We start from the raw sequence: 24793 nt of genomic DNA, 5'->3' as shown, positions 1-24793 counted from the left end.
ATTGATCCAGGAATCATTTCTACATTATATGGTAATATGATGTAATATGGTAATATCTGCCTACCCTGGATGATGTCACAACTAACAAAACCCAAGACCAGGTGTACCTACTATGAAGAAAAAAAAAAAACAGAGAAGAAAAAGTTAAAAGCTGAAATAACAACAAGTAATGCAAATTGGAGAACAGTAGGAGAACTTGGCAGAATGAGAAAAGTAGACCCTGGTGTACTGGTGTAGCATTCTAACGCTCAATAAGTTGTACATTGTGTGATGCTGATTTCATAAGCAAGAGGCTCTCATGGGTGCAAATAAGTACTTTATTAAAAAAGGGTTTCACTAAATTCATCTATGGCACTGATGCAACGAATTTATAACCTGGCGTTTAAATTCAGGAACAGTTCCGGTTATTTTTTTTTCCCAGTTTCTCAAAGATTTTTTATTTCTCTGCACATCTAAACTTGATTGATTGTTCATTGATTTGTATCTGTTTATTTTTCTCTCCTGTGCCAGAAATTGTGTGGAAGCAGCTTGATGTGTAAAAAATATTGGGGCATGTGCAAACTTTAGGAATAAAGCCATACTTATCTTCAAAACATCAACATTATTACCCACACAGAGTTCAGGTATTTTATGTTATTACACCTTGATTTTGAAAAATAAATGAGCAAATAAATAAAACGAATCAACTGGAATTCTGATTTTTTTATGCAGAGTTAAGTAGAGAAAGAAAATGAAAATAATGGAGAATATTTTATTTAGATCAAAACACTCCTTGAGGAATATTGTTCAGAAAGACTCCAATAATTAGCTATGTTCCCCATATGCTCCAGCGTCTTCCTGTCAATATCGTTTTTAACTTTATGTATCAGCTGCATTTATGTTGATAAGTAACATGTTGATCCAATAGAAAGTGTTTTCACATGTTAAGCTATAAAACGATATCTACAACACTTTCACTTTCAACATGAGAAAAACCAGTACGAAACAACACCTGGTAGGACCGGCTGCTTTCCTTGGAAACAGTATTACACAAACAAATGTGCCTGGTGCAGAGTTCAGGGAGGAAGTAATTTAGGTTGTATTCCTTCACTCGATTTTCATTCTGGGAGCGGAGCCTCTGAAGAGAAGGGCTGAACAGACTGGTTTTTGGAAGGCAAAATGAACAACAGCAGCTGTACTCCACCAGATAAGGAACTATTTGAACATACAGTGCTGCCTATTCTTTATGTCATGGTGTTTCCTGTCGGAGTGGTACTGAATGTGTGGGGAATGAAGTCTTTGCTGCATAAATGGAAGCAGCTTCGGGACATTGATATCCTGGTTATTAACCTCGGACTAGCAGACATGTTGTATCTGCTCACTCTCCCCTTTCTGATAACGTACTACTTCAAAGGGAGTGTCTGGATCTTTGGAGAAGCCTTTTGCAAGATAACAAGGTTCTGCTTCAAAGTGAACTTATACTGCAGCATCGGATTCCTGACGTGTATAAGCGTCTACAGGTACCTGGCCATCGTTTATCCAATAAAAACATTGGGGAAATTAACAGTGACTAACTCTGCAGTAATCTCAGCCATGGTATGGATTCTGGTGAGTGCTCAAAGTCTTCCAGACATGTTCTTCCCCAAACATTCAGAGAACAATACTAACCAATGTTATGATGCAACTGATTGGTATAAGGTTGAGGATTACTTCTCGTACAGTCTCAGTGTGACATTCATTGGATTCTGCATCCCTTCTGGCATCATTCTGGGCTGCTATGGACATGTGACTCTTGTTGTCTGCCGCTCAAACACGATGAAAAAGGAGGTGAAACAACGAATCATTAAGCTGTTGGTATTGTTGATTCTTCTCTTCTCGGTTTGTTTTACACCTTACCACATATTCAAGAACCTCAGCCTGTATTCCAGAGTTCTGATTCATCAGGGTACATGCCCCGCGTGGGATTCGAAATCCTTCATAGGACGTCAGGCCAGTCGTGGCCTTGTAAGCCTGAACAGCGCTCTCAACCCGCTGGTTTACTTCAATATAAATGAGGATATGGGTGAACAATTCAGGCAGCTGCTGCGGGGAGGTCGACAGATGTTCAGTCGTTTGTTTCAGTCAAAATCCAGCTTTGTTCCTGTACCACAGACAGAACAAGAAGTTGGCAGTCCTGTCACAGAAAATGTTTTTCTTTATTAACCGTGTTAAAGTTTGTTTCAGTTCTGTATGCTTTGTATTAATACAACAGTATTTGGTTCAGTTTAAACCTGTTCTAGTTCTCATGACTCAACTGATTAAGGATGTTAACAGGAGCTATATCTTGTAAAATGTGAGTGGTGAAACCCAGTTAAATGTGCAGACTTTTTCATTTGAGTTCATTATTTCTTTCATTTTCAGCCAACATTTTGATACAATTCCTTGAAATAGTATTTGTCCTTGTTCAAATTTCTTACGATGTTTCTTTTTTGTCACATTCAAAAATGTACGTTTTGTATTGTAGAACAAATATTTCCTGAGCAGAAACTCTGTGTTTTGTGCTCTCAGAATCAACTTAAGAAATTTAACAGGATACTTTAAATAATCCTTTTCACAAGTACTTTTGATACAGGTCATGTTGGAATCACTGTATGCAACTTAAGAGATATTGCAACGCTGAAATTTCTCTTTTACAATTGAGCTGTGCCAAATACCTACCTCTCCCAGACAGGTAAAATGCAGACTGATAAGAGAACGCAAATAATACAGTACATATCCCACAAGCTGCTGGAGGAAACTGTAGTACCATAAAACTCCCAAAACCAGCTTACTTTAAGAAAGCAGAGAAGGGATGGATTTTTGGTGAAATAGAAACACTATACCATTGACACTGGGTTAGGTACAAAAAAAAGAATTACAATTTTGTTTTTCTTTTTCCCAGCTACACTATCTCCAAATTTTTAAAAATGAAATAAACAGCTCAATGGTTGAAGCATATTTGAAAAAAAAAATGTTGGGGTGGCTGCATGTGTCTATTGTAATCTGTAAATGTACAGAAATTGTCAGTTAGACAAAATTCATGGTCAGTGCAGGATCTGCTGCATTAAAACTAGTCCAGGTTGAAAATTTCGAGTTCTAAGCTTTATTAGTGTATTAATTTGGTCATTTTTATTGAAGCCTGTGCATAGTCGTCCCCTGTAGCAATGACCTAAAGCCTGAGAATTGTTTACAGAGGACATATGCAAACTTTTGTTTGGTCTTTAAACACATTTAGTTGTGTACTTAGAGTCTCTAGGAGTGCAGAAATTTTTAATTTTGTCTGTTCGGGTTCTAGTAGATATTATGTTTATTTTGGGTCGTAATTTTTCAAGACATTCAGTACAATGTAACAAAGTTTTAGTTAACTAGAACTAGCTAGTGTGAGGACTTTCGAACTGGGGTGATGTGCTCTACTTTCTTAGTCTTAGTGAGGATGAAGGCAGCAACGTTCTGGATCAGCTGCAGCTGTCTGATGGACCTGTTAACACACCGTAGCACTTGATTTGACTAAAGATAAATGCATGGATTAGTTTTTCAAGATCGTGCTGAGACATTAGTCCTTCAATCCTGGAAAGTTTCTTCAGGTGATAGAAAGCCAACTAACTGTCATTACACTAATCACAAAGAAAAAAAAAATCATGTGGTGGTGCTGCTCTTCTGAATGAGACAGTGAACATCTGACAGATTCCTATTCTGAAAGCAACTGACATCTGTAACATGAAAAATGAGAATCGATGCATGGAACTTTCCTCTTCTATTAACATTTTCTTCTGTATATTTTTTTATTATTTTCTTTACTTATTCAAAAAAGAAAAAAGTTTTTTTTTTCTTCATCGCGCTCTGAGGACGTTTAATGGAAGAAATCCATTTTTCCCTCCAAACAGGATCTTTTAGGTATGCGATAAAATAATGTGTCTTTTAACTTCCCTCTGTGGTTTGTGCATCCAGGGGCCCAAATCGAGTAAACCATCATTGCAAAACTGAACAACTGTTGATGAGTCATAAGCTTATCCTGCCAATATGTCAACCGGTGGTTGTGTGATGTCATCTCCCGAAACGCTATACTCTGCCGCTCGCTGCTATTTGTCCTCAGGGGCAGATGCAAGCACACACAGTCAAATGATCAAGGAAGCACCTGAAGTGTTTTTTTTTTAAATATGCTGTATTTAAAAGTATGATTATTTTTTTATTTGGATCTTTTAGAGTTGGTATGTTTAGTGCCTCTAGTTTTGTGATGTTAGCTTCAAAACACTTTTTATTTCTGCTTTAAGAACGATTCAGATAGCTGCTGGGAGAGACTCTGAGTAAGGACATTACAGAAATACCTATCTTAGTGAGAAAGTGTGGTTGACCCCAGTGCTAGGTGTGATGTTGTCTTTTGAGAGCTGTGATCGGTAGATAGTGCAAGAACAGAAAAAACATAAATGTGTCCCCAGTACTCAAAGGAGAGAGGTTAACCGAATAGACTGGATTAAGAAATGTGTGACATGATGATGGATCTTCAACATCAAAATATCCTCATCATTATTTGGATTTGCTTATTTATTTTAGTCACTAGTCATTGTACTACTTTATATATTTGATATTAATGCTCAGTCAACATTGTACTGGGATTTCCTGCTTATATAAAGCCATTGTGTTTGGCAAAATGAATGACATAAAATGGGAAAGAAAAGGTGGAAAATAAAGAATAGAGGAGTGTTGAAAAGTAAATTGGTCCCTGGATCATAGTGAAAATACATGGACTTTAACGTGTACTGCCACAGAATATCAATGCATCTTTTTCTCTGCGCATCTTGGTGCTTTTGCGCACCAGTCAGGAAAATGAGAAGCACTCCATGCAGCAATCAAAACTTAATAGATTGCACAAGCAAACTTCTACCTGACCATTTAGGTTACTGACATTATCATGCAATACAGAAAATTCTTTCATACCTCTTTATAATATATTCTTTGCAAATGTCTCCCCTTTTTATTTATGATTATTCAATATTTTTCCTATTATTTACCCTTAATAAAAATGATGTAACTAGAGCCACACATTTAACCCGTCAGGCTGCTGAAGCTAATTAATTTCCCTATAGAGGAATGATAAAGTTTATCTTTTTGACATATTAATTGTATGATTGTTAAAGAAGTTTATGTGCTCATTTCTTCCACTGTTTAGGTGGTGGATCAGCCAATCAGCTCTCCCTGTTTCCACCATCTTTCCTGCTTAAGACACTCTTAGACTTGCTAAAAGTATACCTCACTACTCCTACATTTTTTCACTTCATGAGCTCTCTTAAGGCCTAAGAAGTTTTGTAAATAACTTGTTTCTTACCCAAGGTAAAATTCTAAGAATAATCTTAGAATTTGGGAAAACCTAAGATTCTTCCTAAAATGACGTCACAGAGCTACTTTTAGTCTTAGGATTCTTTGTAAATATAGGCATGGTTATCTTTACACCTTGATCTTGGAAGAAAAAAAAATGGAATTCTTATTTTTCTAAGCAGAGTAAGTAGACAATGAAAGAAAAAATAATGGAGGACATTTATTTTTGCTTAAACACTCCTTGAAGAATAGTCTCTAAATACAGTGAGACCCAAATGATCAGTTATTGTCCCAATTTGTTCCAGAGTCTTCCTGTTTGTTACACTGCAGATGTAATGAGATGTCAGTTTAAACCATATGACTTTATGTTTAGAATTTTGTTTTTAACTTTATCTATCAGCTATATTTAACCCTTCAAGATCTAAAGCCCTTATGGGGCAAATTTCCACCTGGACTTTTTGTTATTTAACTGTGATGCTATAACACCATATTAAATGTTTCAGTCAAGTGGTATAAATCCTTTTTTCATGGATAAGCGGAATTGTCATAATATAATACTGTGGAGTGCTCATACGAATGTAATAAAAGATATAGAACAAGAAATACAAAGAAAAATTTTAGGTGGAATTTATCCTTACAAGGTTTTATTGATAAACACACATCAAACACCAATGAACATGCAATATGATCTGCATAGTCTACTTGAACAATGGTTTTCATTTATAGCATATCTAAAAATACGTTTATTCTCCAGGAGAAAAAAAAAAAGACACTTGTTTTTATGCAAGTCTCTACCTAAGGCTGATGGTAGTCAGCATTGTTCCTACCAACTATCAGCCACAGGGGGAAATCACAAAAATGCTTTTCCAGGTTGTGGACTGCTGCTTCTTGTGCTTTGTCAAACAAAGCACACACTTCCACCCCCCATAGGATGCACGCTAGCTGGGATCATCCTGGGGAGTACAGGGCACTGGCATTTTTTCCTTTGATGCTTTGGGCTTACCTCTGGCACATCACTATTGAAAATGAGGGGGGAGGAAATTATCTTGTGCAACTTGCAGTGCTTCACATATAGCAACTTTACATGTAAATTCACGCAGTATGTTACACAGGCCAGTCAAACTAACCGACATTATAATAATATTATAGGCACCATTTCTTTTTTAGGCCAAACATGTGAAAAATAAAGCAACAAAGAAACTGCCAGTAAAAACCTAAAAAAATATGTATCCAAAGTAAAACTACTAGAAATTTGAGTTTTACATGGTCTATCCACATAACATTGTATTTATGCTTGTATAATGTCATGGGTTACTCAGTTCTTGGGTTTTGTATGTATTTTTCACTAGTTACATTCAGACTGGTTTTCCTGTTGCTCTCTCTCGCCCCCTTTTGCCACTAGCTCTCTCTCCTCAGTTTCTCTCCCAGCTCCTTCTCCACACCTGTGTCCAATTAACCAACCCACCCCTGTCTTTGTTCCAGCTCCTTTCCTCTCAGTATTTAAGCACTTATTTCAACACTCATTGCTGGTTTCTTCTACTGTGTCTGCTTTCTACTGTGTCTGCTACTTCTGCGTCAACTGCTACTACGGCTTCGCGCTGTTGCTTCGTGTCACCTTGCTTCATCGCTTCCTTCTTTGCACCCCAGGGCAACGTTTTGATTTGCGCTCCTGAGTTCTCCAGTGCTTTGTAAGTTTTTTGTTTTTTTCATTTAACTCATAACCGCTCCCTGCCTTGGTCTCTCTACATTTGGGTCCTACTACAACCTCCAACCCAAACATGACAGATAGAGGAAACCCAAACTTTCTCTAACTGATGCAAATGAAACACAAGAGCCTAATGTATCACTGTTTTATCAAGATCCAGACTGTGAATGCATATATTTTACTCTGTTATTTATTGTATGTAACAATTAGGCTACTTACTCTTCAACTCGATCCAGATGCGCAAGGTAGTCCACCTCCTCGTCTCTCTAGGACAGATGTGTCTTCTTCTGCTTACGAATGTTTCTGTAATAGTTGACCCCAGAGGCTGTGATATAATTTCCAGTTCAGCTGAAGTCAAAAAAGCCTGGACCTCTACCGAAGACAATAGAGGTGGATGATTGCAGAATCCTTTCCATGGTAAAGAAAAACTCTTTCACAACTCCAGGAAGTAGGTATATGAGTAACTAAGTCTACCATAAAAAGAAGACTTCATGAGAGTAAATACAAAGGATTCGCCACAAGCTGCAAAAATAGAAAGGCCAGAAATGGCTTTGCCAAAATCACACGAAAAAGCCAGCCCAGTTCTGGAACAGCATTCTTTGGACAGATGAGACTAAGCTCCACCTGTGCCAGAATGATGGGAAGAAGAAAATTGGAAAATAATTGGAACAGCCCATGATCCAAAACACAGCACATCTTCTGTAAAACAAGGTGGAGGCAGTGTGAGGGCATGGGCCTGCATGGCTTCCAGTGGCTCTGGGTCACTTGTGTTTATTGATGACGTGACAAAAGACAGAAGCAGCTGGATGAATTCTGAAGTGTACATATTTCTGTTCAGATTCAGCGAAATGCAGCAAAGTCAATCACCAGATCTCAACCCAATCGAAAATGCATTTCTCTTGCTCAAGACAAAACTTAAGGCAGAAAAATCCACAAACAAGCACCAACTGAAGACAGCTGCAGTAAAGGCCTGGCAAAGCACCACTAAAGAGGGAATCCAGCGTTATGTAATTTCCATGGGTTCCAGACTTGAGGTAGTCATTACCTGCAAAGGATTCTCAACTAAACATTGAAAAGTAACATTTTAATTAGGATGTCATGATTTGAGTTTTTATTATGGTTTGATCTTGTTCTTTTATGTTATCAGTAAGGGTTCTGTAAGCTTTTAGTTCAGTTTGGTTTACCTGCCAGCCCACTTATCTGTCTTAGTTTGTTTTGTGCCACAGTGTGGGCTCTGGGTTTATTTGGTATTTTGATTCTGTGTATGTTATTAGTTTTATTTGCTATCTGCCATGGTTTAGTGTTCCCTGTCACGCCCGCCGACAGGGGGGGACAAACGGGTCAGTTGTCCCGGGCCCACGACAGAAGGGGGGCACCAAAACGGACCCTCTGATCATTAAAATGGTCAGTGTCAGTCAGCGCGCGCACTAACTGCAGCAGCAGTCTGTGTGTCCCGGCTCTCTGCTGCTCCCCCTCCCCTCTCGTACATGGCTCAGTGGCACCAGCCAATCAGCACGCAGGCTCACTCTGGCCCGCCCACTCAGCTTCTCTTCACTCAACACACAAACAACCGCAGGGCTCCTGTTCAGACTGGGAGAGAGACCGCACAGCGCGCGGAAAAGCAAGAAGAGGAAAATAAGCGGCGTTTGGCTTTATTTTAATACCGTACATGAAATCAAGCTGTATGTTTTGTAAAAAGCCGGTTAAATGCAGTGGAAACACAACAAATTTATCTAAGCACGAGAAAAATAATGAGCAAGCAGACATCGAGAAACAGAAAAGAAGAAGAAACTTCTCTCACTGCTCCGACAGACCCACAGACTGACGTCTCTGACTGAGGCGTTTCAGTCCTCCAGAATACATCCAGGTAGATCAGTGGTCATCTTCAGCAGCACTTCATGTTAACTTTCAAAGTAGATATTATCTATCATATGCTACTGGAGCCCACAGAGAAAATATAATTAAGACCTTTTATGAACCTTTTAAGAAGTACATATATACTATTAAAAAGTTTTATTTAGCTAATCCTTTATTTATCTCACGATGGGGAAATTTATAGGATTAAAGGCAGGTTAGGGACTGGCTAATATACAGCAGGTCAAAAAAGGCCATATTTTGACTGCAGTGCTGCTGTATCAAATAGAATATCTATTTGATATAATAGATATTCTGCAGAAAAAGTCAAAAAATAAATGTTATCAATATTTATTTAAATATTTAATAATAACAGGAATAATTAGGAGGATTTAGTATCTCGCTCTAAGGCTTCAGCCCTGAAACCCCGGCCCGAAGTCAGACCCCCAGGCTCTGGAGTCCTGCTACCAGGGTACTTCCAGTCTAAGAGCGAGCAGCGAGCCCCGAGTGCCTCCGTCGGCTGACCTGTTTGGTTTGAATTCTGGGTCCAGTTTCCTATATGTTACATAGAGTTATGTTTATTTGTCCAATTATTTTTGAGTCCCTGAAATGAGGAGCATTTGTATAAAAATAGCTACAATTCCTACATGTTTTTAATCATATTTTTTTGTTCATCCCATTGAATTAAACCTTAAAGTCTGCACTTCAGCTCTGTTGTAATTGTTTCATTTCAAATCCAATGTTATGGCATGCAGAGACCAAATCATTACGATTGTGTTACTGTCCAAATGTTTCTGGGCCTAACTGTATGTTTGGGTAGTTTGCGCCAGACTAACTGAGAGGAGGAGCGCAAGACCTGTGTGCTACGTGGAAGGAGCTGCATGTTAAAAATTCTTTATGTTTTTCTGTTGACTTGTAAAGACAAACCCTCCAACCTGCCTCCAGTGAAAAGAGCAACCAGCAGTTGGTCATGGTCAAAGTCTTTTCTGACTTTCACCCGCTTGCTACACGGGTTAGGGAGAGCAAGCAACTTCGATGGTATCAGCGGAAGGGCTAAGATCTCATGTTTTGGATGCAAAAAAAGTAAGTTGATAGATTTTTATGGATGAAAAGATACACGAGAAAATGTCCAACATACTCTGTGAGTTTGTATATGACCTCATAGACCTCAAAGAATTAATGATAAATACCCTTTTGATCGGATCTACAGAACTTTCACTTTCAAAACTAGAAAAACCAGTTCCAAACAACGCATGTTATAACAGGCAGTGTTTCTTGGAAACGGTGTTGCACAAAAATATGTGCCTGCAGCAGAGTGCCAAGAGATAGTAATTTAGGTTGGTTTCCTTCACTCCATTTTCATTTTGTGAGCTGAGCCTCTGAAGAGAAGGGCTGAACGGACTGCTTTATGGAAGACTATATCAATAACAGCAACTGTACTCGACCAGATAAGCTATTTGAACATACAGTACTGCCTATTCTTTACGTCATGGTGTTTCCTGTCGGAGTGGTACTGAATGTGTGGGGAATGAAGTCTTTGCTGCAAAAATGGAAGAAACTTCAGGGCATTGATATCCTGGTTATTAACCTCGGACTAGCAGACATGTTGTATCTGCTCACTCTCCCCTTTCTGATAACGTACCACTTCAAAGGGAGTGTCTGGATCTTTGGAGAAGCCTTCTGCAAGATAACAAGGTTCTGCTTCAAAGTGAACTTATACTGCAGCATCGGATTCCTGACGTGTATAAGCGTCTACAGGTACCTGGCCATCGTTTATCCATTGAAAACAATGGGGAAATTAACAGTGACTAACTGTGCAGTAATCTCAGCCATAGTATGGATTCTGGTGAGTGCTCAGAGTGTTCCAGACATGTTCTTCCCCAAACATCCAGAGAACAAGACTAACAAATGTTATGATACAACTGATTGGGATAAGGTTGAGAATTACTTCTCGTACAGTCTCAGTGTGACATTCATTGGATTCTGCATCCCTTCTGGCATTATTCTGGGCTGCTACGGACATGTGACTCTTGTTCTCTGTCGCTCAAACACGATGAAAAAGGATGTGAAACAACGAATCATCAAGCTGTTGGTATTGTTGATTCTTCTCTTCTCGGTTTGTTTTACACCTTACCACATATTCAAGAACCTCAGCCTGTATTCCAGAGTTATGATTAATCAGCGTACATGCCCCTCGTGGGATTTGATATCCTTCATAGGACGTCAGGCCAGTCGTGGCCTTGTAAGCCTGAACAGTGCTCTCAACCCGCTGGTTTACTTCAATATAAATGAGGATATGGGTGAACAATTCAGGCAGCTGCTGCGGGGAGGTCGACAGATGTTCAGTCGTTTGTTTCAGTCAAACTCCTGCTCTGTTCCTGTACCACAGACAGAACAAGAAATTGCCAGTCCTATCACAGAAGATATTTTTCTTATTTAACCCTATCAAAACTCCGTTCAATGGAAGATCGGACTTTCTGCTCAGCTGCTCCCAGTCTGTGGAATACTCTCCCTGACCACCTGAGGACACCACAGACAGTGGATGCTTTTAAATATAGCCTCAAAACCCACCTTTTTAGGAGAGCTCTTGACTCTTATCCTTATTATGTTTGTTTATTCTATCTTTTTATTTTCATGCTCTCCATGTGTTTTTATTTTTAGCACATACCTGTTTTATCATGTAGCACTTTGGGATTTACATACATATAAACTGCATTACAAATTAAATGTATTGTAATTTTATTATTATTATTATTATTATTAATTAAAGTTTTTTCAGTTCTGTATGCTTTGTATTACTACAACAGGCTGAGTATTTGTTTCAGTCCGGAATGCAAACAACCTGTTTAAACCTGTTCTAGATGTCATGACTCAGCTGATTCAGGATGTTAACAGGAGCTTTATCTTATAAAATGTGAGAATAGTAAAACCTAGTTAAATGTGCAGACTTTTTCATTTGTTAATTATTTATTTTTTTCTCATCCACAATATAACCAATATTTTTAATACAATGCCTTGAAAAAGTATGTTTCCATGTTCATATTTCTTAAGATGTTTATTTTGTCACATTCAAAAATGTATCTTCAAACTCGTTGTAGTATAGGACAAATATATCGTGAATAAATACAAATACAGTGTTTACCCTCTGAATACGTCACACAAATACTTGGTTTCATTCAAACAGCACGGTGCTGCTTCTGTCAGCAACCCCCGCCTCCACTATCATCTCATGTCATGATTTGGAAGTGTCTGGTTATGAGTCATGTTTTTCCTGTCATTTATGTTATATAGGTCTTGCTATATATATATATATATATATATATATATATATATATATATATATATATATATATATATATATATATATAGTTATTAGTTTTGCCGTCAAGGTTTTGCCATAAGTTTCACTTCATGTTTCAGATTTGTTAGATGTTTTTCCTTGTTACTACATTTCTTTACTGTCTAGTTAATTCTTACATTCCTTGGAGTCTTGTGTTTATGTGTGTGTTCATTGTAAAACCTGCTTTTTCAACAAGTTTCAAAGCAAGTTGTTTTTACTTTTAAAGGTAAAACCATGCCTGTCATGTCAGGGTTTTTTTCCTGAGAGGAGGAGGTCCTAGGACTTTAATCAGGTTCAGTGCGCAACTAAAGGAAAAACAAGGAGTTTCTTTCCCTTTTCCGTTGACAGACGAGGCAATCTTTTCTGTTTTTGGCCGAGCAGTTCACAAAGAGCGCTTGAGAGCTGTCCCCACACCAGTCGGAGCAACCTATCTCTCTCTCCATGGGACCAGAAAGAACTTCTTTTATTTCTCATGCAGAAACCAATCTTTATCTGGGCAAAATATATTTAGAAAAATATCAACCGTGCCGATGGTTGACTAAAATTGTGGATTTTAATCATTATTATTCTGAATGGGCAGCGTTATTAGCGCTAGGTTTATTCTGAAGATTATTCTTAGAATCCCGATCGATTCTTATTTCCTTTCTTCTCTTCTGCTGCTTTTGATTTTTTCTTTCTGATGATTTTGTTTGTAGCATTCATTGGGTGAGCCAGTTGCCTTTGTTTCGAGTTAGCTGCCCCTCAGTTACACCACGTGTTTGTGGTGTCTTAACTGTTGCTGTTGGCTCAGGCATAACCCCTCACCATTTGGAGCTGGTAACTTAGCCACTCGGCTAGTAGTAGGCTTTGCTTTAAGGCCCCATCACATCAATCCAGATCCATTTCAATGTTTAAATCATTTGCTACTCTTTTAAATGATGATTAGTCAATGCCTAATTAGAATTTAGAAAATGACTAGGTTTCTGCTTCCCAGTTTCATCATTTTGCCGTTTCACTTTGTTTTTTATTTTTCTATTTTATGTTGTTCTGATCTAGTAGATCGTGTGTTCAAGCAGTATTAGTAATAAACAGAATGATTGCTGAAACCGGGAATTACTGGTTAGTAAATCTTAAATGGTTTAGCTGTGGTTGTCTGTCATCTTTATATCAACGATCGAAATGTCTCTAAGAGTATGAATCAATTCTTTTGGGTTAACAATACGAATATATATATGTGACCTTGGGTACGATTACTGTTATGTGTGGGGGATCTTAAGTCCTCTTTTTACCAGACCACATAGATAAGTTCGTAAGAATTACCAGAGGCACTGTTGCAAATTCAATACAGTTTATTGAACTCACAAGTTCCTATGGACATAGATCGTCAGTTTCTTTTATTGTACAAACATAACCACATTAAATGTAGGAGTCTATGCTGGCCCTGGAGACCTGGTAGCTAAAAGACATAGTTAAAACCAAATTAAGTAAGTTAGACTGTTTGGGGGAGGAATAATAAGGAAAACACAAATACAACTAAATGCACTTTGGTGTCCCCAACAAAAACACACTCACCTCACAAACCCTAGTGAATACAACAAAGAAAATAAAAACTCCCCTTTCACTAGTCTCCTCAATCTAGATAAAACCAGCGTAGGACCCAGGGACAGCATAGGTCCTCATTTTGTTTAAAACAGGCCAGAGGGCTTAGCAATAAAAACTCCCCCTCTTTCTTTACTAAAAATGGAAGTAAAACTGAAACAGTAGCAGGCCAACCTACGCACAAAAGAGATCAAGTTAGACCAGCACCCTAAGTAACCAGGTAATTAGGAACTGCCTTTACCTTCTCTAAAGTGAAACCAGTCAATGGCGCTCTATGCGTCACTCTAGAAGTGTGTTACCTACAATAGTTAAGAGGAGAAATCAGAAATAATTCTAAACCCACCTTACGCTCAATGTTAAACATACCACTGTGGGAATCATCAGCCTGGGATCTGATCTCCTCAGTGATCTACCTGCTTTTAAGTGTAAATGCTGATTACCTGTCTCGTTAACAAACCAGCTGCGCTCTATCACAGCGTCTTCCATATATGGGCAAGAGGAAGAGTGCACAGTAACCCTACTTCTGGAACAAGATGCCCCGGCTACATATAAGACATAATTTTCCTTTGCTTGTGGTTAATGATTAATGATTCCAAGTACTAAAAGGTTATTGACATTTACTGGTGGTAAGTCTACTTCAGTCTTCCAACCAACTAGACATCCAGCTTTCATGGTAAATAAGTTTAATAAATTGTGTAATAAATCCAATTGCTAGTTCTAATCATTAATCACCACTATTTGAAACATTTTTCGTTGTTACTTTTCTTTGATTAGAATAACATATTATCAATTATAATATCCAATTATAATTATTAATAATATTCATAATAAAAAAAAGGTTAAATTGCGCAACACTTTAATCTGCCTGTCTGTCTCTGTCTCAGAGACAGAGACAAACAGTCTCTGAGATAGTCGCTCTCTCTTTCTCTCTCTGTTTTTTTACCAACAGCCTGGGGCCTTCAGGATTTCTTCTTAGGATCTTGACTGTTCCTAAGATTGCGCTCTTCTGGACTGAGATGTCTGATGCATCTCCAGGCATCTGTTGGGGCCACTTCTCCAGAGTGGGGGTTACCGCCCCAAATGCTCCAATGACCACAGGCACCACTGTTGTCTTCACCTTCTAGGCTCTTTCTAGTTCTTCCCTAAGCTTTTTTCCTGATGTTTCCATCACGGTATTGTGACATTAATCACAACGGCTGTCCTTTGCTACTTATCAATGATCACAATGTCTGGTTGGTTGGCCATTACCATTTTTGTCTGGTTGTACCTGGAAGTCCCACAGGATCCTAGCTCTGTCATTCTCCACCAACAAGGGAGGTGACTCCTATTTTCACCTGGGGGTCTCCAGTTGGTATTCTGAACAGATGTTTCTGTACACCATACCAGCCACTTGATTATGGCGTTAAATGTATTCCTTCCCTGCTAGTATCTTACACTCTGCTGTGAAATGTTGGATGGTTTCTGGGGCCTGCTGTTCTCTTTCTATCTTTCTTTGCAGGTGTAGAGGCAGAATCTGATGATGTTATATTGTTCTCTCCATTTCCTCTCCTGTAGTTTTTTTTACCTTTTCTCCCGTTTAGCATTTTGTCTCATATTTTTCTCTTCCTTTTTTTCTCTTCTACCTTTCCATTTTAGTGTCCACTGAATGTGAAACAGTCCCAGAATAAAATCTAATAAAGCTTTTTGCATATATAAATCAAGCGGAGCACTATGGTGAAAGCAGTAATCATCCGCTTGTGAAAGTGAAAACTACTGGGCTCTATTTGACATTAAGATAGAAATTCTTAATGCTACACTGCCCATGGGTAAAAAAATTAAAAAAAGAAAGCGCCACTAGATAGCGCCATTGGACTACTTTGCAGGGACGCCAATGCATGGCAGCTTCACCTCTGTCAGTCCGCCCTAAAGCAGCTGCAGCTACTAACATAGCTCACCACCGTCAGGGTGTGAATGTGTGTGTGAATGGGTGAATGACTGATTGTAGTTTAAAGCGACTGCTGTCGCCGGCTGTTTGAACGGGTGGCAATAATCTCAGGTGAGTGACAGCAAGCAAAAGTGACGACATTGTGGCACCAATATGAATGCACCTTTAGCTGCAACACAAGAGATTGTCATCACATGTGAAACACAACCTGTAATTATCAAAAATTCCTGTGGCTCTTCCATAATTCTTGTTAGCCTCTTGGGAGCCTCACTGAACAGAGTCTGTCTTGAAAATTTCAGGAGATATATCATGCTTTTTATTGCCTTCCTTTTCACATCTAAATCATTCAGCTGTCTATGTAAAGTTGAACTGCAAAACTTTGGTCAGTGTAACTCATTAATGTTACCCCACAGCTACTGTTTTGCCTTACTAAAGAGGTTTTGTCTTCCATCGATCCATCAGTTGTCTTCTGCTTATCCAAGATAGGGTCATGGGGTCAACAGGTCCAGGAGAGGAACCCAGACTAGCAAGGTGTTCCCAGCCTAAACGAGATATACAGTCCCTCCAGTGACTTCTGGCTCTTCCAGGGGTCTCCTCCCAGTGGAATGTGCCTGGAAAACATCCACAGGGAGGCACCCAAAGGGTGTCCTGATCAGATGGCCAAAATCACCTCAAGTTTCTGTGTAGATTTTTTTTAAATAATTTGGAGAAAATGTTCAGCTTTTTCAAGGTAACTGTTGCTTCATATTTTCTCAATTCGTTGATAACCATCTTCAAAGTTTCTTGTTGTGTATAGTGCTGTGGATTTTTTATAAATTGCTTTTCATTGATATCTTTGTATGATTTATATAATTTTGATCCTTTTATTTAGCTCTTTCTTTCTTTTAGTTGCAGTTGTCTGCAGCTACTGTTCCTGGGTTCCATATATTCAACATAAACACAACCAATAGGGATACATTCAAATAATTAAAGGTCATAGATAATAACCAAAATAATATATATATATATATATATATATATATATATATATATATATATATATATATATATATAAAATAAAACAGTCGTCGTGAACAACTGTTTTCTGCTTTCTAGTTATTTGTATTTACATTTCTATCATACATTAACAATAAATTGTATTTACATACCTTCCTGCTCCGAAGAGCTAAAACCCTCCCACTCACTTGCCTGATTCTCACACATTCTGCTCAGCATAGATACAGCATAAATATGACATATTATGAAATTGATAAAATCATTTAGTACAGTTGTTTTTCATGAAGGTACCTTCCAAAACTTCTCAAAATTAATTATTCTGATGCTTCTCCATAATGTCTTTTGGTAAAATGAAGGAAATAAGGAAAATCCTGCTAGGAATGCTGAACATAACTTCTAGTTAATTAAATATAGTGTTATTGATTTTTATTATTAGTAGTAACAAATGAGATGGAATGTTGAAATAAAAATAAAAAAGCATAGTTAAACCAAGCTGCTGGTTGAACATAGACTCCCTTACGTCTGAGATTAGGTATTGCGTTCCAGTGGCCTCGTAAGTCAAAACTTGCTGTCACATCCACCCCCACTATGGTCCTGTTGCATGTTTAAAACTGCAACTATCATTACCAATACAAGTCAATTCACTAAGTCAATCCCAACTTATTTGTGATAAATACTATTTTATGCAAATGGAATGTTATTAATTCAAAAGTAACACAGTTAATATATTTTGTAGAATTCCACTTGTCGGTCTGTGGAAACAGCATGATAGTGCAGGTAATTAGGCTACTGTATTGCTGACACATAGGGAAAATTTCCATCATGGTGAACAATAAAGTTTTATCTTATGTTATAAAACTTGTTTTTATTAATCTAGGTACACAGACTGTAATAGGTTCTTACTGGGCAAGTGCCTGACACCAGTTTCTGTACTTTCTGTTTGTTTAATACCATAAAACACTCAGGATGAGGTTAAATGGTAATGTGATGTTCTGTTGTAACGTGTTGCTGCACGCAAGCCATTTTTAACGAGCCAGTTTGACTGACATGGATAATCATTTGCCAACCAGGAAATAAAGTTGCCTGATCAACCAGATGATCCTCGTTTTCTTTAAAAACAACCTACTGCAGTCATTTGTGCCAGCCTGTCACAGTGACGTCAAGCACAAAAATTAACAGAATATGTTCACAAATGTCTGCTACTGACCTAATAAGATGTCCATCCATCCATCATTTTCTGACCCGCTTAATCCCTCATGGGGTCGCGGGGATAATAAGATATGTACATCATAAGTGCAACTAACCAGTTATCAATTGCAGCAGCATTTTATACATGCCATACACTTTCTGGATTTTCATGTTGGGGTGAGTCAACTTTCCAAGTTAGAATTCCAAATTAAAGGTGTGCTCAATGGCGACGGATTAATCTTTAAAGTGTGTGTGTGTGTGTGTGTGTGTGTGTGTGTGTGTGGAGGGGGGGGGGGGGGGTCATGGGGATGTTTCATCAACTCTACTAATAGGCCCCTTTACTGTAAAGACATGCGTGCTCATTGTTGTCACACGTTCACGTGCAGCCTTTTAATCACCAAAAGAAGTCGAAAAGTAACTACACTTTTTAAAATAGAAATTATGTAACCCGCAGAGCTCCATAATATGAAGGAGCCATTTTTCCACAGAAAGGAGGGAAAAGGTATTTCTCCGTGTTTTCAGTGTGGTGCAGTGTGTAATTAATGAAATAAATGGGTTCTCTCTCTGAATGTCGCTATTCACCTGTCTTTGTTACCCAGGTCATTGTGCGGATAATTGCGCTATTTCTGTGCGCCATGCCAATCACACTAATGTGGCATACTTGTTTGGCTCAGGACCTGACCTGCAGGTTTGTTTTTATGCACCGTGCCTCTTAGGAGTAGTGTTGGTGTGGGCCAGGTGCGCTTTGTGCATCGCCTCCAGGTATAATCCTGCAGACGCCCCATATTCAAGTAAGAACAAAGTTTAGAGGTGACGGGAAAAAAAAGGAAATGAACACAAGCGTTCATTCATTACAGAAACTGATTTCTTATCAATCTTCGAGCGGTTAACAAGCACAGAGTCGCTGACGTCAACCCAGTACGCAGGGTTTATAGATGCGTAGCAACAGAGCGCGGAGCCAATTCAGTTCACATAAAACAACAGAAACCTTGTCAAGTTTGGCAGACAGGGAGGAAATACATGCGCAAACGTAATGTTTATGCCATTTGCAAGTATGTGTTCTTTTAATTGATGTGGGATGTGTCTTATGAAGCTGTGAACTTTCAAGTCCAAATCTCCAGAATCTTCCATAATAAGCCTTCTTTCCGTCTCTGGCAAAGCAGAAGCTGCAGTGAACTTTGTTTAGCTCCGGGCTGTCAGGCAGGAGTTTGAGGATGTGAAGCGCTGATAAGCTGCTCTTGGGACACTGGAGACCAGATGAGCTTTTTGGTTGACGGAGGCTGACGAAGTTCCGTTCAGCTGTTGTGTTTGACGAATACCGTCACTGACACACGAACCGGTAGAACAACGAACCGGTGCTGAACAGTTTTTTTTATGTACTAATGTTGACAAAGCAGCTGTTTTAATATCCTATTTTATAATACCGATTAATGTATTTAATAAAATAAAATGTCAAATAGCAGAAGTTGTCCAATAAAACGGTCTCGTGCGTCCTGTGTTTCTGGAGAGATTATGTGGCGCCGTTTCTGACTGAGATTGCGTTCAGAAAATGAAACAATAACCTCACCAGGCTGCTTCCACATGTCCTGGTTATGTTTTTCTTCTATTATTTTAAAGCATTTCACCTGAACATAGAAGCTCATCGCTTTTCATCTGCCGGCATTTTCTCCACATAGCGCACTGCCATCGGTGTGAACTGCGCAGCGCTGTGCCACATTGCAGCATGGGACGATAATTACAGACTAATAGGCGCAGTTATTTGCAGTCTTGTGAATAACAGTGTGTGTTTTTAAAACATAACCTGACACTGCCTCGTTGGAGCAGACCTGTTAACTGGACGGGGCAATATTTGGCGCTTTTTCCTTGAATTTGTAAATGAATCGCGCTGCGGGTGTTTAAGCGGATGCTGTTCGGTTTCAAAACACGCAAATATTTGGTTTATGTCTCGTTCTGTCTGTTCTGCAGCAGGAGCACACAGAGAGAGAGACAGAGAGACAGAGACAGAGAGAGTGTGTTACTTAGATCTCTTAGTCCTCTGACCTTCTAAATACGTAATGAATACGTCAATAATGAACAAGTTGCATATTGTCTGGGGATTGTTACCTGGTCCTGCTTCTTTATGTAGATCCCGGACAGAAATATAGCATTCAAGACAAGCTTAAAAGAAAATAAGTTAAATGAAAACATGGTCACATATGTGTGCATGCAGCCTAATTGTCATGCTCAATGATCAGACTTTCTACTATTAAAAACACAAGCCAATAAAAACTGATTTCTTTGCATGGCATGCATTCAACCAACAAAGCAAATGGTCATAAATGTGTGCCTGTCCCTTATTGGATTTTCTGGTTGGAGCTAGTTCATGTTAGTAAGTTACTGTCTGAAGCCCAAAAACCAACTTTATGGTGCTTTTCAGCTGACTTAGAAGTTCTGACCTTCTGAGAAGAAAACTATGTTTAACAATGATTAACCTACTGCATGCTAGCTGTCGATCACTGCCTCCTCCAGGGGTTATTCAAGCGCTGAAATTATGCATTCAACGCCAGCAAAAGCTAGTTCATTTCTGACATGGTCCATTTCATTTACATAAAAATTGTGATCTCATACTGATTGCATGTAAAACTTAACTAAGATGCAGTTCAAACTTGGAAAACCGGTAGTCTTTTTAATTATCATGCCAAGTCTAATTACTTTAGCAGTATACCCTGATAACATATTTCTGTTTGAGTGTTAAACATTCAAACACTCAATAAATTGTAGTGAAGCTGTGTGAAGCTGACTTAATATGAGCAAAAATAAACACTTTATCAAAAAAAACTTTGCTAACTTTAAAATCTGTGGCACCCAATTGTGGCAACAATTCAACTAACCTAAGAAACCCTACTCACTACTAAAATAAACATGCAACAGAAAATAAATGAAAATAAACAAGTCAAAATGGATTAAAATGAGAGGTAGCAATTCTTAGTTCAACTCACAGTTGTTTAAACATCACATTCAAGACGTCGGCACTTGACGTAGCAGCATTGAAAGACAAAATAGCTCTGAGAAACTAGATGGACGCTTCTGTAGTTCACAACAAGCTAGCTAACCGCTTAGCTACTCTGCACCTTCCCAAGAAGGCAACTATGACGACATATAACCTACGACCTTGCATGTTGCGTGAGGGGCAGGTCTTAATGACCTATTTAGCGCACATGCTAGTGTGTGGGCGGGCTTTGACTGGGAGGCGGTCTTACTCCTGAACAAGGATTTCAAAGAAAGTGTGCGGAACTGGAAAAAAAAGTCACAGACAAATTCCTAATAGGTTATGCCCAGGCACAAAATATATCACCTTACGGGTGAAAAGAGAAAGAAAGAAAGGGGGAAATCCCGTTTTACTTGTGTAAAACGTTCCAGCTCCAGGTCTCTCACGTGGCGTCCTGCAGCAAGGAACGAGAGGAAATTCCTTCGGTCTCTGGGCTCTTCAGATGCTTTGTTCGGCCAAACAAAAGCGCTGTTCCCGACGATCACTGGGAGATAAGCGACTCTCAGTCTCTGATCGAAGTGGATTCAAAGTACCTTTTAAAGTCGACCTCCTGCGTAGGCAAGCAGGGATGAGTTTAATTTGGAAGTTCTCGGTCCAGCGAGAAATCGAAACACGTGCCACGTGATCGAATGGATCCCAACGGGATGAAACAGCTGTATGTCTTCCCAATTGGCGTGAAGCCGTTGAAGAAGGGAGATTTGAGTGTGCCAAGCGCTTATATATCGTCTCGTAGCAACATTATCTCGTTGCTAAGGCTGGTGTCAGGATGACCATGATGCATGCCAGGAGTCAGTGGCCATTTGGAACATGTTGCATCATGGGAGTTGGAGTGTGTCACGTCATAAATGGTATAACAGCAGGCAGCAACTTGGCAGTGAAGAGAACAGGCTTTGATCGCTGCAGCAGTGTCTGACTGACAAGCAGAGAGCAATCCAGAACCCAGGAGACGGGCAATGGTCATACACATGTGGACAGAAGTCAGTTTACAAATCCAGGTATTGGGCAAGGCTCAAGGGTCAGGGCGCAAAAACGAGATCAGAAGGTTGGTAGATAAGTTGCGAAGGCAAGGACATGGCGGGAAATCCTAAGCAGAAGACAAGGTTGTAACGTGGAGAGCAGAGATAATTAAGAGCTGGACATCTACTAGCAGGAGCTTTTGATGTTTTTGCTGTGGACAGGAGAGCATCTAAATACAGCAGGGCACATATTCAAGTCTGATTGCAGCAGACGAGATGGGCTTGGCAAGGAATAGAGAGGAAACAAGCATTAATCAGTACATGAAGAGCATCTTATTTAGTTTAAAAGTTTCCTTGAAAAATAGCCTCTCAAAAGACTGAAACCCTAATGATCAGCTATGCCAGGTACACTGCAGGTGTAATGTGATGTCAGTTTAAACCACATGAGTTTATTTTAGAATATTGCTTTTAGCTTTATTTATCAGTTACATCTAACATGATGAATACAATCTTGGTTGAACAAAATGTGTTTAATAGATCATGCAATAAAAAGATTGAAGAATCTGCAAACCTATGATTTCCAGACTTGAAAACCTGTTTCAGTTCCGAGGAACACCTTTTATAATAAGCAGCTTTCCTTGGAAAGGGTGTTGCACAGACAAATATGCTTGCAGCGTATTTGCACAAAGTTATTTAGGCTGTTTTCCCTCACACCGTTTTCATTTTGCGAGCGGAGCCTCTGAGGAGAAGGGCTGAGTAGACTGATTTCTGGAAGACAAAATGAAAAACAGCAACTGTACTAAACCCAATAAGGAATTATTTGAACACAGGGTACTGCCTATTCTTTACATCTTGGTGTTTATTATCGGACTGGTGCTGTATGTGTGGGGAATTAAGTCTTTGCTTCGTAACGGGAAGAAACTTCGAGGCATCGATATCCTGGTTATTAACCTTGGAGTAGCAGACATGTTGTATCTGCTTACTCTCCCCTTTCTGATGGATTACTATCTCAAAGGGAATGACTGGATCTTTGGAGAAGCTTTCTGCACGATAACAAGATTCTGCTTCAAAATGAACTTATACTGCAGCATCGGATTCCTCACGTGTATAAGCGTCTACAGGTACCTGGCCATCGTTTATCCATTTGAAGCACTGAGGACATTAACAGTGACTAACTCTGCAGTAATCTCAGCCATGGTATGGATTCTGGTGAGTGCTCAAAGTGTTCCAGACATGTTTTTCCCTAAACATTCAGGGAACATGACTAACAAATGTTATGATACAACTGATTGGGATAAGGTTGAGGATTATTTCCCCTACAGCCTAAGCGTGACATTCCTTGGATTCTGCATCCCTTCTGGCATCATCGTTGGCTGCTACGGACATGTGACTCTTGTTGTCTGCAGCTCAAATACGGTGAAAACGGATGTGAAACAACGAAGCTCAAAGCTGCTGGTTTTGCTGATTCTTTACTTCTCGCTTTGTTTTGCTCCCTATCATGTCTTCAAGAACCTCAACCTTTATTCCAGAGTCCTGATGAAAGAGGGTACATGCCCCCCATGGAATTCTGGAGTGTTCATTGCACATCAGGCCAGTCGTGGTCTTGTGAGCCTGAACAGCGCTCTCAACCCGCTGGTTTACCTCAATGTAAATGAGGATATGGGAACTCAGCTCAGGCAGCTGCTGCAGGGAAGTCGACAGATATCCCGTCGTTTGTTTCAGTCAAAATCCAGCTCTGAAACACAGACTGAGCAAGAAGTTGATAGTCCTAGGAAAGAAAGTGCTCTTTTAAATGAACTGCATCATGTGTGATATTTTGCATTAAGCAAAAGTTTGTACAGTTTTGTATGCTTTGTGTTACTACAACAGGCTTAATATTCAGTTCAATCTGAGATTGACTCAGATGATTGAGGATGTTGACAGGAGCCATCTAGCCAGATGCTAGAAATTTCATAATTAAATAAGAGATAAAGCTAAACCAGTTTCACTTTTACTGCTGTATAACAGATAAGGATTATAAAATGTGAGAATGGTGTAACCCACTTGAATGTGAAATCTTTTTTAAACAATTTCATTGATTTTTTTCTAAACAACAAAGTGTATTCAAAGTTATAAGTTCAATGCCTTGAAAAAGTATTTGTGCACACATTTTTTAGGATCGTTTATGGTCTTTTATATTGCAATGTAGGACTTTTTGCCCATTTCTCTTTCCAGATTTGTTTTTATTTGCTTGACTTGGCAGTGTGTTTTGGAACCTCTGGCTGCATAATTTAAGTTTGCTTATGTTTAAAGTCACAAACAAATGGCTGTACTTTCTCCTTCAAGATTTACTGGAATCATTATTACCCACTGGTACAGTTAAATTCCATAAACAGTGTTTCTTTTCACCCTTAGAGTGCATCATGTGATTAATTTGTTACATTCAGACAGCATGTTGCTGCCTTGGTCAGTACCCTAACACATCAGGCATGGACTAACCATATAAGCAAAGGTAGGTGTAATTACATCACACTGATGCAGGTAAAAGGCTTGGAACTTCTCGTATGATTGCTTTGAATTGAAAAAGCCCTTCGGGTGAAGAACAAAATGGCTTCAATCATGGAATTTAAGTAAAAATTTTTTCAACCTTTTTTGGGTTTGCCATGTCTGAGTAACCTTGCCTGCAAGATGAATTCTTGTGAATTCTCATGTGTTTGTGTGTTCACAAACACATGAGAATCCATCTTGTTTGCTCCTGATTCAACCAGAGCAAACCAAAAGTGGTTCGGGCCAATCACGTTGCATTATTGAGGTTTAAGGCGGGATATACCGGTGCAACGAAAGAGCAGCTGACGAGCCCAGAGGCTACAATTTTGCCCAGAGCCGAACCAAAACACACCTGGCAGCACATGAGGACACTGCTGCTGTTATAACA

The 24793-nt window shown here is 39.1% G+C and overlaps 3 protein-coding genes across 3 annotated transcripts; all 3 read left to right on the top strand.

The window, feature by feature from the left end:
• Positions 1–1115: 1115 nt before the first annotated feature.
• Positions 1116–2871, top strand: LOC105918143 (P2Y purinoceptor 1). Its single transcript, XM_012853162.3, has one exon. It carries the CDS (start codon positions 1159–1161, stop codon positions 2179–2181), a length of 1023 nt encoding a protein of 340 aa, XP_012708616.2. The 5' UTR covers positions 1116–1158; the 3' UTR covers positions 2182–2871.
• A 7183-nt stretch (positions 2872–10054) lies between these two features.
• Positions 10055–12144, top strand: LOC110366952 (P2Y purinoceptor 1). Its single transcript, XM_021310915.2, has one exon. The coding sequence runs from the start codon at positions 10278–10280 to the stop codon at positions 11307–11309; it is 1032 nt and encodes a 343-aa protein (XP_021166590.2). The 5' UTR covers positions 10055–10277; the 3' UTR covers positions 11310–12144.
• A 10500-nt stretch (positions 12145–22644) lies between these two features.
• LOC105918364 (P2Y purinoceptor 1-like) lies at positions 22645–23916 on the top strand. The gene has a single exon (XM_012853435.3). The coding sequence runs from the start codon at positions 22660–22662 to the stop codon at positions 23689–23691; it is 1032 nt and encodes a 343-aa protein (XP_012708889.2). The 5' UTR covers positions 22645–22659; the 3' UTR covers positions 23692–23916.
• Positions 23917–24793: the final 877 nt, after the last annotated feature.

This window comes from Fundulus heteroclitus, chromosome 1 (genome assembly GCF_011125445.2).
Source record: "Fundulus heteroclitus isolate FHET01 chromosome 1, MU-UCD_Fhet_4.1, whole genome shotgun sequence".
Taxonomy (NCBI): Eukaryota; Metazoa; Chordata; class Actinopteri; order Cyprinodontiformes; family Fundulidae; genus Fundulus; species Fundulus heteroclitus.
Note: the sequence above shows the minus strand (reverse complement) of the source record. Positions and strands in the feature narration are given on the sequence as shown.

Bases quoted from the DNA above. Each gene is read 5' to 3' on its own strand.
- LOC110366952 (XM_021310915.2), top strand. From the start codon at position 10,278: ATGGAAGACTATATCAATAACAGCAACTGTACTCGACCAGATAAGCTA.
- LOC105918143 (XM_012853162.3), top strand. From the start codon at position 1,159: ATGAACAACAGCAGCTGTACTCCACCAGATAAGGAACTATTTGAACAT.
- LOC105918364 (XM_012853435.3), top strand. From the start codon at position 22,660: ATGAAAAACAGCAACTGTACTAAACCCAATAAGGAATTATTTGAACAC.